The following is a 12,781-nucleotide window of genomic DNA, read 5'->3' as shown; positions in this document are numbered from 1 at the left end:
GGCTGTTACATGTCCAAGTATTCTCTCTGGGAGTCATGCTACTATGTGACGTCAGAGGCCTCACACTGACAGAATGAAGGAGGCAAAGTTGGAATGGGGAACTAACATTTTGAGAGCCCACCAGATGCTACACAGTGTAGACTGTTATTTTCAGACTTTTTCTCTCTATATCCTCAAGGCAGTGCTCTGAGGTGGGCATCATTACTTCCTTTCTATAGACGGGGAGATACTCAGGGTCAGGGAGCAAAGTACATGCTCAGAGGAGTCTAGGGAGGCATCGAGTAGACGCAGAAGCCAACCTGGTGGAGCTAACAGTGGCCAATCCTGGGACAATGTGAGCATCAAAATACACAGTAATACTAAACCCTTTTAGTTGTAGGAATCTATGACTCATACTGATATAGATATTTAAATAAATAAATCACAAGGGGAGAAGGGAAAGGTCTACCATACAGTCGAATGCCAACTAATAAATCTAGAACGAATGACAGAATTGGAAAAGCAACACTTGACCACCATCATAGTAACAAGTAATTCAGCCAAAAGGCCTGAATGGATGCTCAGTCTATAGCAAATCCCACAGGAGTGACTGAGTGACCATGGTAACCAGGCTGGCCAGGGAAAGCTGGAAAAACAAACACCAATGACCCTGATTTGGTTCAGCTAGAAACTGAACAGGACTGGCATAACACACAGTAATTAACCTCAAGTATTCCTGACAGCAAATATTCTTGGCAGCTTTAGCACAATATATATACATACATACATACACACTCACATACGTGCATGCTCTCTTCCTCTCCTCTGCCCACTCAAGATCCCAGGAATTCATTGTGACGGAATAGCTGGAGGGTAAAAAAGAAAAACACTGCAATTGAACAGATTCAATTCTAAATACACATATAAAGCTGAAAGCTACTAAACTATTTTAGTGATGGGTTTATCTGGAGATGAACTATAGAATTGTTTCTGGGACATTTTTCTCCCTAGTTTCAGTACACTGTCAATAAGGTCTAAAAGCTGATATGGAAACATAAGCAAATGCATGTTATATACATCAAGCACCTTTTCCACCCAAGAGTAAGTGGTCTGAGCTTTCAACCAAAAAGATTCCTCAACAGCTATTTGACATCTGGCTGCTGCCGGTTTAGAGAAAATATAGTACAGTCGGCCCTCTGTATCCATAGGCTCCCGCATCCCTGGATTCAAGAAACCACAGATCGAAAGGCCTAAGATGGCTGTGTATGTACTGAACACACACAGACTTTCTTTTCTTGTCATTATTCCCTAAACAATACAGTATAACAACTGTTTATGTAGCACTCACATTGTATTAGGTATTTTAAGTAATCGAGATGATGTAAAGTATACGGGAGGATGTGCGTAGGCTATTTGCAAATACCATGCCTTTTTATAGAAGGGACTAGAGCACGGGAGGATTTTGGTACCGACAGGGGTCCTGGAACTGATTCCCCTGTGGATACTGAGGGACCACTGTATGTATAAACTGCAGTTAAAAAATACTCTCATTCACAATAGCAGCAAAGACTATGAAATACTCAGGAAGAATCTCTCCACATATGTGTAAGGTCTGTACCTTGAACAGTACAAAACATCACTGACAGAAATTTTAAAAAGATCTAAATAAACGGAGAGAGAAACCATTTTCATGTATCAGAAGACTGTATTATAGAGATATCTATTCTCCTCAGACTGGTCTACAGACTCCATATAATCTTAAAAATCCTAACAGAGGGGCCGGCCCCGTGGCCGAGTGGTTAAGTTCACACACTCCACCGTGACGGCCCAGGGTTTAACTGGTTCCGATCCTGGGCACGGACATGGCACCACTTGTCAGGCCACATTGAGGTGGCGTCCCACATGCCACAACTAGAAGGACCTGCAACTAAGATATACAACTATGTGCCGGGGGCATTTGGGGAGATAAAGCAGAAAGAAAAAAAAAAAAGATTGGCCATAGTTGTTAGCTCAGGTGCCAATCTTTAAAAAAAAAAAAACCTAACAGACATTTGTTTTTTAAGAAATTGACAGGCTGATTCTAAAATTCATGTTGAAATACAAAGGACCTAGACTATGAAAAACAACTTTGAAAAAGAAGAACAAAGTTGGAGGATCAAAACTACCTGATTTCAATACTCATTATAGGGGCCAGCCCCGTGGCCGAGTGGTTAAGTTTGTGCGCTCTGCTTCGGCAGCCCAGGGTTTTGCTGGTTCAAATCCTGGGCCTGGACATGGCACCACTCATCAAGCCATGCTGAGGTGGCATCCCACATGTCACAACTAGAGTGACCCACAACTAAAAATCCACAACTATGTACCAGGGGGCTTTAGGAGAAAAAAGGAAAAATAAAGAATCTTTAAAAAAAAAAGAAGACCTTCAGTAACCAGGACAGTGAAGTATTGGCATCATGGTAGACAAATAAATCAACGGAACAGAATAGAGTCCAGAAATAGACTCACACCAAAACTCAGGTTAACTGATTTTGTCAAAGTTATAAAAGCAATTCAAGGAGAAAGCATAGTGTCTTTTTCTTTTTTTTTTTTTTTGAGGAAGATTAGCCCTGAGCTAACATTCCCCACCAATCCTCCTCTTTTTGCTGAGGAAGACAGGCACTGAGCTAACATCCATGCCCATCTTCCTCTATTTTATATGTGGGATGCCTGCCACAGCATGGCTTGATGAGCAGTGCGTAGGTCCACGCCAAGGGTCCAAACTGGTCAACCCGGGCCACCAAAGTGGAGCGTGTGAACCTAACCACTATAGCACCGGGCCACCTGGGAAGGATAGTCTTTTTAACAAATGGGGCTGCAACAAATGGATATCCACATGCACAAACATACATTTTGATCCATGTATCGAACTAAATACAAGTCAACTCAAAATAGACCATACGCCTAACTATAAAGCCTAAAACTTCTAGAAGAAAACACAAGAAAAAGTCCTTGTGACCTTGGGTTAGATGAAGATTTCATAGGTGTAACCCTAAAACCACAATCCATTATGTCAATATATTGGACTTCCTCAAGTTAAAAACTTCTGCTTTTCCAAAGACACTGTTGAGAGAACTGAAAAACAAGCCACTGACTGGGAGAAAATATTTGCAAATCTTATCTCTGATAAAGGACTTGTATCCAGAATACAGAAAATCTCAGAAAGGTCAATATGAAGAAGACAGACACTCTAATTAATAAATGGGAAAATATTTGAATAGACACTCCACCAAAGAAGATATACTAATGTCAAATAAGCGTATGAAAAGATGCTCAACATCTTTTCTCAAATGTTCAAGGTCACTAGGGAAATGTAAACAAAAACTACAAGATATCACTACACCCCTCTGAGTATGGGCAAAATTTTAAAAACTGACCATACCAAATTGTGGCAAGGTTGCGGAGGATGAAACTCTCATACACGGCTGGTGGTAATGACAAATGGTGCAACCACTTTGGAAAACAGTTTACCAGCTTCTTACAATGTTAATCTTACAACTATCATATGATCCAGCCATTGCATCCCTAAGTATTTACCCAAGAGAAAGAAAGCATATGTTCAAGCAAAGACTTATACCCAAATGTCCACAGCAGCTTTATTTACAAGATCCCCCAACTGGAAACAACACAAATATCAATTACCAGGTGAACAGGCAGAACAAACCGTGGTATATCCATTTACAGTCATGCGCCACATAATGATGTTTCAGTCAACGATGGACCGCATATATGACAGCGGGCCCATAAGATTAATACCATACAGCCTAGGTGTGTGGTAGGCTATACCATCTAGGTCTGTGTAGTACACTCTATCATATTCACACAACGACAAAATCACCTAAAGACACATTTCTCAGAACGTGTCCCTGTCATTAAGCAATGCATGAATGTCATGGAATATTAGGCCAACAATAGAAAAGAAGGAACTAGTTGTACATGCAAAAAATGGGTAAATCTAGAAATAATTAGGCTGAAGGAAAGGAGACAGACACAAAAGAATACACATTATATAATTCCATTCACATAAAATTATACAAAAAGAAAACTAATCTGTAGTGACAGGAGATCAGTGGTTGCCTGGGAATGGGGTAGGGTGACGTGGAGAGAGAGGCAGGAGAGAGGTAGGTGAGGGGATTACAAAGGGGCACCAGGAAGCTTTTTGAGGAGATGGGTATGTTCATTATGTTGACTGTAGTATTGGATCTATGGTGCATACACATATCACAGCTTATTAGAGCATATGCTTTAAATACGCACAGTGTATTGTATGTCATCCAAACCTCAATAAATATTTGAGATATACTTATATATTCATACTTCTCTGATGCAATTAAACTAATCAGGTGAAAGAGTCCCACGATTATGCTCTTGTAGTGTTAACAGGTCCACACCATGTCTTATCAAATTGGCCTAAATGACGGATAACCAAAATAGAAATAATCATTTGCAACGAAATATATGCAAATATATAGGAAAAGTTGATGTCTATTTCCTTCTGAAGTACAGAAATAATATATCATATCTTAGGAAAATAATCATAATGATATCTAAGAGGAACTAGTTATTTCAGGGAACGATACTGAGTATCATTATATAGAGCAAACTCTAGGGTAACAAATATTTTTTAAAATATTAAGTTCTAGTCCCTGACATTTTAAACTAACACTTGGAAAAACTCCCCCTTTTTTAAAAAATGGCATTATAAAAGGAAAAACAAAACACAGTCACCAGGGAAGAATCTCACCACAAATAGGAAGATCTAACTACTGCGTATTTCCACACTCCTCTGAGAGGCACAAGAGAATCATTGATTATTATCTGTATGATGAGAACAATTTAGGCATATTTATTGCAAATGCACGTGAAAGGTCAAGTGTCTTCTTCAAGCCGGACAATTCATTGCTTTCAGACAAAAGAGGGCAACTCTAGGATGGCTCTCAGGGCTACTACAGAGCAGGCAGCTGCTGAAGGAATGGATTCCACCTGCTAAACCTCTTCTCCCATGAGGGAGCAAGTTAGCTTCTCTCCTCTGAGGCTCCGTTGTGAACCTCACAGGAGCAATTCCACAACATGCTTTCGTTCAGATGTATGCACTCACTCAGGCCGGGCCTCATATCCCAACAGGGATGTGAAGTGTCGTGGTCTCCTGAGGACGGCTGCCCTTGAATCTGGAGCAGATGGTTCAGCAGCCATGAGGACACAGATCCTCAGAAGCTGCCTCCTTCAGACGCCTGATAGGAGCTTGGCCAGCGGCATGAAGAGCTGCACTGGGAGAGACAGATCCAGCAATCACTATGCTTTACTGGAGTAACAGTGTGCCCCTCTTGGTGAAAACAAAACACCTTCACTCTTCAGACCACCATCTCCAGCTGACTGAGATGACCCTAGGCAATCAGATTAGCAATAAAGATAGATGGTAATCACCCGTGTTGGAGGAATGACGGGGCAATGGACACTCACATACACTGTTGGTGCCAAATGGGTGTATCCATTTTCTGAGGCCCATATTATTACAGCTGAATAAGTTAAATGGCCTTTGATACAGACATCCTATGTCCACCAACAAGAGAGTTTCAGGTGAGGGTTTAGAAAAGGATTCCCAAGGCAATTCTGACCTGCGTCCAGGTTAAGGGGCCTGAGCTGAGGTGGGCAGATAAAGGAGCCACGGGAGTTCCCTGATCTGGGAGGAAGAGACAGCTCTATTCATGAAGCTTCTAGTTAAACAGGGCCTACGCATGGGTTCTTCACATTGTTGCCTAGATTTAGTCGTCACCACAAATGTGCTAGTGAGGCATCACTATCCTCTCTTCATGGATGTTGGTGACTTCAAGCATGTGTTCCTAAACACAGAGACAGATGGCAAAGAAGATAAAAGCCCAGCTTCTCCACTTAGCCTCTACAAAAATGGGGGTGGGGGAGGAGTGGAAGGGAAGGGGTACCTTGTTACCGCTTGGTAGAGGTGGGATTTCACTCCCTACAAGGTCTCCACCTGGCAGGCGGGGAAAGATACTTCCTTACTGCCCTTTGTGTGGCCTCTCCTGACACTGTGGAGAGGAGGAGGCCTCCTCTTTACTGGATGGTCATGAAAGTTACACCATCCCCTCGGCTTCCTGTGACATCAGCCCAGAAATGAGGGGAAGGCGCCTCATCACTGGGTGCGGGTGGAAGTCAGGCTCCCCACATGGTCTCTACTGACACCAGGGCGACAGGTGCTCACTTCCACCATCAGCGATGAGAGTCCCTTTTCTCCTTGGGGTCTTCTCTGATCCACCCCAGAGGGTGGGGAGGGGAGGCTGGTTGCACTCAAGTGAGCGTAGAATCCACACTCCTCACCCAGCCTTTGCTGGCACAGTGTGGGTGGAGCTGTGTTGCATTCTGTGGTGTCTGTCTGAGGTAGGACAGTGGTTGTCTAAAAGCTTTCTTTCATGCTAGGTTTCCTCTTTTCTGGTTCTTTACCTGGAGAAAGATTTTCTTGAGGCTTGTCTGGTCTTTTCCTGTTGGCATTTTTTGGTGCCCTTCTCCTCCAGCACTCAGTCTGGGACATATGGGGTGAAATACAACCAAGGGAATTCACGCATGTCGCTACTTGGATCCTGAAGTCCCCAGCCAGTCTGTTTTTCCTCTCCCCATTTCAGTCTGTGTTTTACATATAAGAGCCAGAGATTTTAGCTGCACCTCGCAGGAGTACCAGGGAGAAATGTGTCTACTCCTTCTGGTTCCCAAAACAGAGGTCTTTGCCTTCTACTTTTAATATAAGTAAAAGTTTTATATTTGCATTCCCCCCCGTTTCTTAGATCAAAAGTATGCTATTTACACCTTTATGTACGTTGACATGTTCATTTAACACTATATTCTGGACATCCCTCCACAGCCCATGTGGAGATTTTCATCGTTCCTCTTTACACCTTCCTTAGTGTACACCTTTGTGCGGTTGTATACTTTATTCATCCATCAAACAACTGATAAATGTTTAGGTTGTTGCCATTCTTTTGCAATTCAAATAGTGCCAAAGTGAATAGCTACATTTATTATAATATTTATATCTAAAATCTTTTGTGACATTGCCAGTATATCCTTAGGATATTTCTGGAAATAGGATTTCTGAGTCAAAGAGTAAGGGCATATATGAAATTGCTGGTATTGTCAAATTCCCCGCCATAATGACTGTATTAATTTCCCATGGCTACTGCAATAAATTACCACAACAGAAACATCCCCTCATAGTTCTGGAAGCTGGAAGTCCAAAATTATTTTCACGGGGCCAAATTCAAGGCATTGGCAGGGCTGCAGTCCTTCCAGAGACTCTGGGGGAGCTCCCTCCCCTCTGCCAGCTTTTGGCGGCTGCTGGCATTCCTTGGCTTGTGGCTCCATCACTCCAGCCTGCATCCTTGGTCACACTCCCTTCTCCTCTTCTGTCTGTGTCAACTCTCCCTCTGCCTCTCTTAGAAGGACACTTGGGTGTACATTTAGGGACCATTAGGATATCCAGGATAATCTCCCCATTATAAGACTCTTAATTTAATCACATCTGCAAAGACCCTTTTTCACATAAGGTAAGATTTACAGGTTCCAGGGGTCAGGACCTGATACCTCTTGGGACCAATATCAGGCCTACTACAGTGATCATACCATTTTGCATCCCTGAGTAGGTGTGAAAGGAAACGTTTTTCCACATCTTCACCAACTGAGTTTGCCTACAAACATTCGGATCTTTGTCAATCTAATAGTTAAGAAATGGTATCTTAGTATAGTTGTAATTGCATCTCTCAATTAAAACAAGCTTGCGACTCTTTTCATGTGTTTAAAGACAACTGATATTTTTTTCGTAACTGGTTGTATTTCTTACATGTCTTTGATAGGGCTGTTGTTTTTTCATGCCTCATGTTGCTAAGTGTTTATATGGAAGGGATATCAATGTTTTGTTGAAGATGTTAGCTGCAAATGTTTTCCCCAGTGTCTCCAGTTGACTAGCATGTTTTTGCCATGCTGAGTTGTCATTGTTATTTTTACATTGTCAAATATATCAATCGTTTTCCTTAATGCTCCTGGATATTAATTTATACTTGGGAAAGTTTCCTCCACTTCCAGATTACAGAAGAATTCACCTGTATTTTCTTCTAATATTTATATGGATTTTTTTTTTACATTTCATTCCGAACCGTTTGGAATTTCTCCTGCTGTAAGATAGAGAAATTGATCCCTTTTTACCTTTCTAACCTTATGATTATCTAGCTGCCTCAGTACCACTTCTTAATTGGCCATCATATCTCGACTGCTTTGAAATGCTGCTTTCGTTATATTCTAAATTCTAAATGTAATTGGGCCTATATCACTATTTTCTATTGATTAATTTTTCTGTCAATTAATGGGCCAATCAAATCAAAATTGAAATAACCTTTTACCTTCACTCATGTAGAGCTTTCTCTTCAACACAGGAGGTTGCACTTTCTGTCTGGAAGTCGTCAGTATCCCTGTACACTGGCAATAGTCCCCCACTCCTTCCACCTAGACTTCCAGAGGGCTCTGTCTGGTGGGTGTGGGTCACAGCCCGCCTCACCCCTCCTCCTCTTCCCTCCCCCCTTCCCTCTCTGCTCTGCAACATTTGAAGCTGCTGTTCAGGCTTCTGCCACAAGATGGCACCAACATACCACTATCATCAAACTTTTCCCAAAAAAGGGGTCAGCTAGGAGTCAGAAACCACAGAACTCTCCCTAAAACACAGCGTATGAACTTATATACAGAGTGATTCTAATTTTGTCTGAAAAACTGATAGGCATGAAAGAAGTCTGTAAAAATGTACACTCCAGGGGCCAGCCCATGGCTGAGTGGTTAAGTTCGTGCACTCCCCTTCAGCTTCCCAGGGTTTCACGGGTTGGGATCCTGGGCGCGGACATGGCACCACTCATCAAGACACGCTGAGGCGGTGTCCCACATGCTACAACTAGAAGGACCCACAACTAAAATATACAACTATGTACTGGGGGGCTTTGGGGAGAAGAAGGAAAAATAAATAAATACATAAATGTACACTCTGGGGCCCGCATACAATGAAACACCAGGCGTAGCGCACCTTGGCATGCGATAGCAGAGCAGGGCAGGTGGAGGTGACTGAGAGGATGGGGCGTCAGAGGGGGTCTGGGCAACTGTGTCCACTGTCGTGGACAGGGGATGACAGACGGGGTGGGAGAAGGTCTGGGAAGCCTGTACAGGGCTGGGGTAATGGAGAGCGAAATCCGTGTTCTCTGGCAGGGACCCTCTGCAGTGTGGACATGTTGACCTACTCTGATGAGGGAAGAGAGACCTCAATGAACGTGATGTAGATTTGGGGTCAACGGATGGAACTGTTTTGAATACATACTAATTTTCCAAACAGAATTGGTATCATAGTAAACAAACCATTCCAAGACATTTGTTACTGTCTGCAAAATGTAGTCTCACCATTGCCTAACGGCGGGCTGTGTGATGGAGCTGGGGAAGAGGCGAAGCGTCATTGCACAGCTTCCAGTGGACAAGGCGGGGGCAGGCAAGGACATCCTCAGCTCTTTCCCTGTGTTTATGTGCTTTCCTATCCTCTACCTTCCTCTCCAGTCCATGAACTCTCTTATCCCCTGACGGTCCTTCTAGTGGACCATCAGAGAAGGGTGTGGACTCTGAGCCTCGGAAGCAGGAGCTGACAGAAGAATCAAGCATGATGTCGAGTGTGCTAGAAAGGTCCCTGGAACAAGAGTGAAGAGATCAGGGTCCCATTATTGGGACACTTTAGGTGAGTCACTACCCTTTCCTCCAGCATCTTCTGTACAACAGGATAACAGTACTCATTGCTCCTGACCACCCAGGAATATTGCGGAGTTTCTGTGTAATCCACATGGGAAAACAATCTGTCGTCACAGGTGAGAGGGAGGGACCAGCGCATGTTCGAGTAATTGCATTAACAGAGACATCCCAGAAATTATAGAACTCTGCATGGTAGGCATTAAATTAATGCTACAGAAATGTCAGCTGTTTAGGTCAGAATTCTCCCCAGTGTGGTCCATGGAGCACCTCATCAAAATCATTCAGAGTTCCTTGTTAAAATTACAGATTTAGGTCCACTCTAGGTATGCTGTATCCGAAACAAGGAGGTGGGCTAGGAGATGTCTGCATTTTGAACACTTTCTCCAGCTGAAATGAAAGCACTGTTGTGGATTTACTCCAAGGTGTTCTTACAATTTTGAATCATTTGATGACTAATTTCCCTGTCAACATCTCCTGTCACTCAGCTTTAAATATCTGTGTCTGCTCCTGTGTGTCAAATAGGAAACCAATCCTTCACGTAAGTAATGTTTATTCAATGATGTATATGTGAGGCACCGAACTAGGCACTGAGGACACAGCACAGAGAACAAGACAGGCAGGGTCCCTGGAGTTTCATTCTAGTTTGGGAAAACTGGCAATGAGCAGGCAAATAAATCAATAAGCGGGGCAATTCCCCATGGGGATGAGTGCTTTGAAGAAAGTAAACATAAACAGAGTAGAGATGAGGAGGACAGGGGTTATTATGGCTGGGTTGTCAGCGAAGCTCTTTCTTTGTGTACCATTGATCTGATGCCTACCATGCAGCGAAATTCCAATACTAGGTTGAGTAGGAGTGGCGAAAACAGGCAGCCTGTCTTGTTCCTGCTGGGTTGTTGCTTTGAGATTTGAGTTAATATATGAAAACCCTCAGAATAGTGCTAGGAACACAGCTCAATAAATGCTAGATGTTTTCATAAATATGTGCAACTTGATATTTTTATAGTTTTGACAGTTTTGCAGCTCTCATGTGTCTTTAATAAAGCCTAATAACCTTACAATTGAATCCTATTCATCAACTGTTGCATATTTTTTGGGTTTTGTTTTATTAAGAGAAAACACTCTGACATATAACATTATAAGAGTTTCAGGTGTACAACATAATGATTTGATATATTAACTCAATTAACGAGCTTCACTGACAGCCCCACTAAATGGGGAAAGAACAGTCTTTTCAACAAATGGTGCTGGGACAACTGGATATCCATGTGCCTAAGCATCAAGTTGCATGCTTACTTTACACCATATGTAAAAATTAACTCAGAATGGATCCAAGACTTAAACATAAGAGCTAAAACTAGAAAACTCTTAGAAGAAAACTTAGAAGAAGAGCTTGATAACACTGGATTTAGCAATGATCTCTTGGATATGACACCAAAAGCACAGGCAACAAGAGAAAAAATAGATAAATGGGACTTCATCAAAATTAAAAACTTGTGAATCAAAGCAAACAATCAAGAGAGTGAAAAGACAATCCACAGAGTTGGAGAAAATATTTGCAAGTCATATATCTGACAAGGGCTTAATATCCAGGATATATAAAGAATTCCCACCACTCAAGAACTAAAAAAACAAACAATACAATTTTAAAAAGGCAAAGGACTTGAATACACAATTCTCCAAAGATATACAAACGGCCAATAAGCACATGAAAAGACGCTCAACATCACTAGTCAGTAGGGAAATGCAAATCAAAAGCAAAATGAGAAACCACTTCACACCCACTGGTATGGCTATTAGCAAAAAATAGAAAATAAAGTGTTGGCAATGTTATGCAGAAACTGGAACCCTTGTGCACTGTTGGTGGGAATGTAAAATGGTGCAGCTGCTGTGGAAGACAATATGTCGGTTCCTCAAAAAATTAAACATAGAAATTACCATATGATCCAGCAATTCCACTTCTAGATATATATACAAAATAACTAAAAGCAGGGACTCAAACAGATACATGCACATCAATGTCCATAGTAGCATTATTCACAATAGCCAAAAGGTGGGAGCAACCCGAGTGTCCATCAACAAGATGAATGGATTTTTAAAAACGTGATATACACATACAATGGAATATGATTCATCCTTAAATAGGAATGAAATTCTGATACAGGCTACAACACGTATGAACCTTGAAAACATTACGCTACGTGAAATAAGCCAGACACAAAGGACAAATATTGTAAGATTCCACTTATATGAGGTACCTAGAATAAGCAAATTCAGAGACAGAAAGTATAATAGAGGTCCCCAGGGTAGGGGGAGCAGGGAATGGGGAGTTAGTGTTTAATGGCTATAGAGTTTCTGTTTAGGAAGATGAAAATGTTCTGGAAACAGGTAGTGGTGATGGCTGCACAACATTGTGAATGTACCTAATGCTAGTGAACTGTACACTTAAAATGGGTTATAATGGTAAATTTTATGTTATATATATTTTACCACAGTTTTAGAAAGAGTCCTTTCAAGGGAAAGAGGGAGGGAGGAGAGTCAGAGAAACAGATGCGATGGCAGGTGCAGGGGTTGTGATCAGAAAAAGACCGGAAGATGCTACTGTGCCAGCTTTGAAGATCGAGGCCATGAGACTCAAGCCATGAGCCAGAAGGGGCCACAAGCCAAGGAATGCAGGCAGCCTCTAGAACCTGGAATAGGCAAAGAAACTGATTCTCCCCATGGCCCTCAAGAAGGGCTGCAGCCCAGCTGACACCTTGACTTTGGCCCAATAATACTCATTTTGGTCTTCTCCCCTCCAAAACTGTCAGAGGTTAAATTTTTGTTGTTTTAAGCCACTAAACAAAAATGAAGTTGTGGCCAATTAATGCATTTTACTTCATTTTGAAATTCCCTTATTATTTTTAGGGATTTCCTTGCTTTAAATAAATAACAATCTCTGGCTTATCATTTTTTTTTCTGCTTTATCTCCCCAAACGCCCCGGTACACAGTTGTATA

At 42.0% G+C, this 12,781-nt stretch overlaps 1 protein-coding gene across 8 annotated transcripts in view; it reads right to left on the bottom strand.

Moving 5' to 3' along the window:
* The window catches only part of LOC124232435 (uncharacterized), a 64,043-nt gene extending 54,382 nt beyond the window's left edge, over positions 1 to 9,661 (bottom strand). For 3 of the 8 annotated variants that reach the window (XR_006886853.1, XR_006886849.1, XR_006886852.1), the window contains exons 1-3: positions 9,451 to 9,661; positions 5,111 to 5,279; positions 779 to 845 (exon numbers count right to left, since the gene is read on the bottom strand). Coding sequence is in view for 3 of the 8 variants with exons in the window: in XM_046649408.1 (XP_046505364.1) it covers positions 771 to 845; positions 5,111 to 5,205 (170 nt within the window). In the remaining 5 variants the exon portion in view is untranslated. Of the gene's footprint in view, positions 1 to 770; positions 846 to 5,110; positions 5,280 to 9,450 lie in introns of all 8 variants that reach the window. The other 5 variants (XM_046649408.1, XM_046649407.1, XM_046649409.1 and 2 more) reach the window with 3 other exon arrangements.
* Positions 9,662 to 12,781: the final 3,120 nt, after the last annotated feature.

This window comes from Equus quagga, unplaced genomic scaffold (genome assembly GCF_021613505.1).
Source record: "Equus quagga isolate Etosha38 unplaced genomic scaffold, UCLA_HA_Equagga_1.0 HiC_scaffold_605_RagTag, whole genome shotgun sequence".
Taxonomy (NCBI): Eukaryota; Metazoa; Chordata; class Mammalia; order Perissodactyla; family Equidae; genus Equus; species Equus quagga.
Note: the sequence above shows the minus strand (reverse complement) of the source record. Positions and strands in the feature narration are given on the sequence as shown.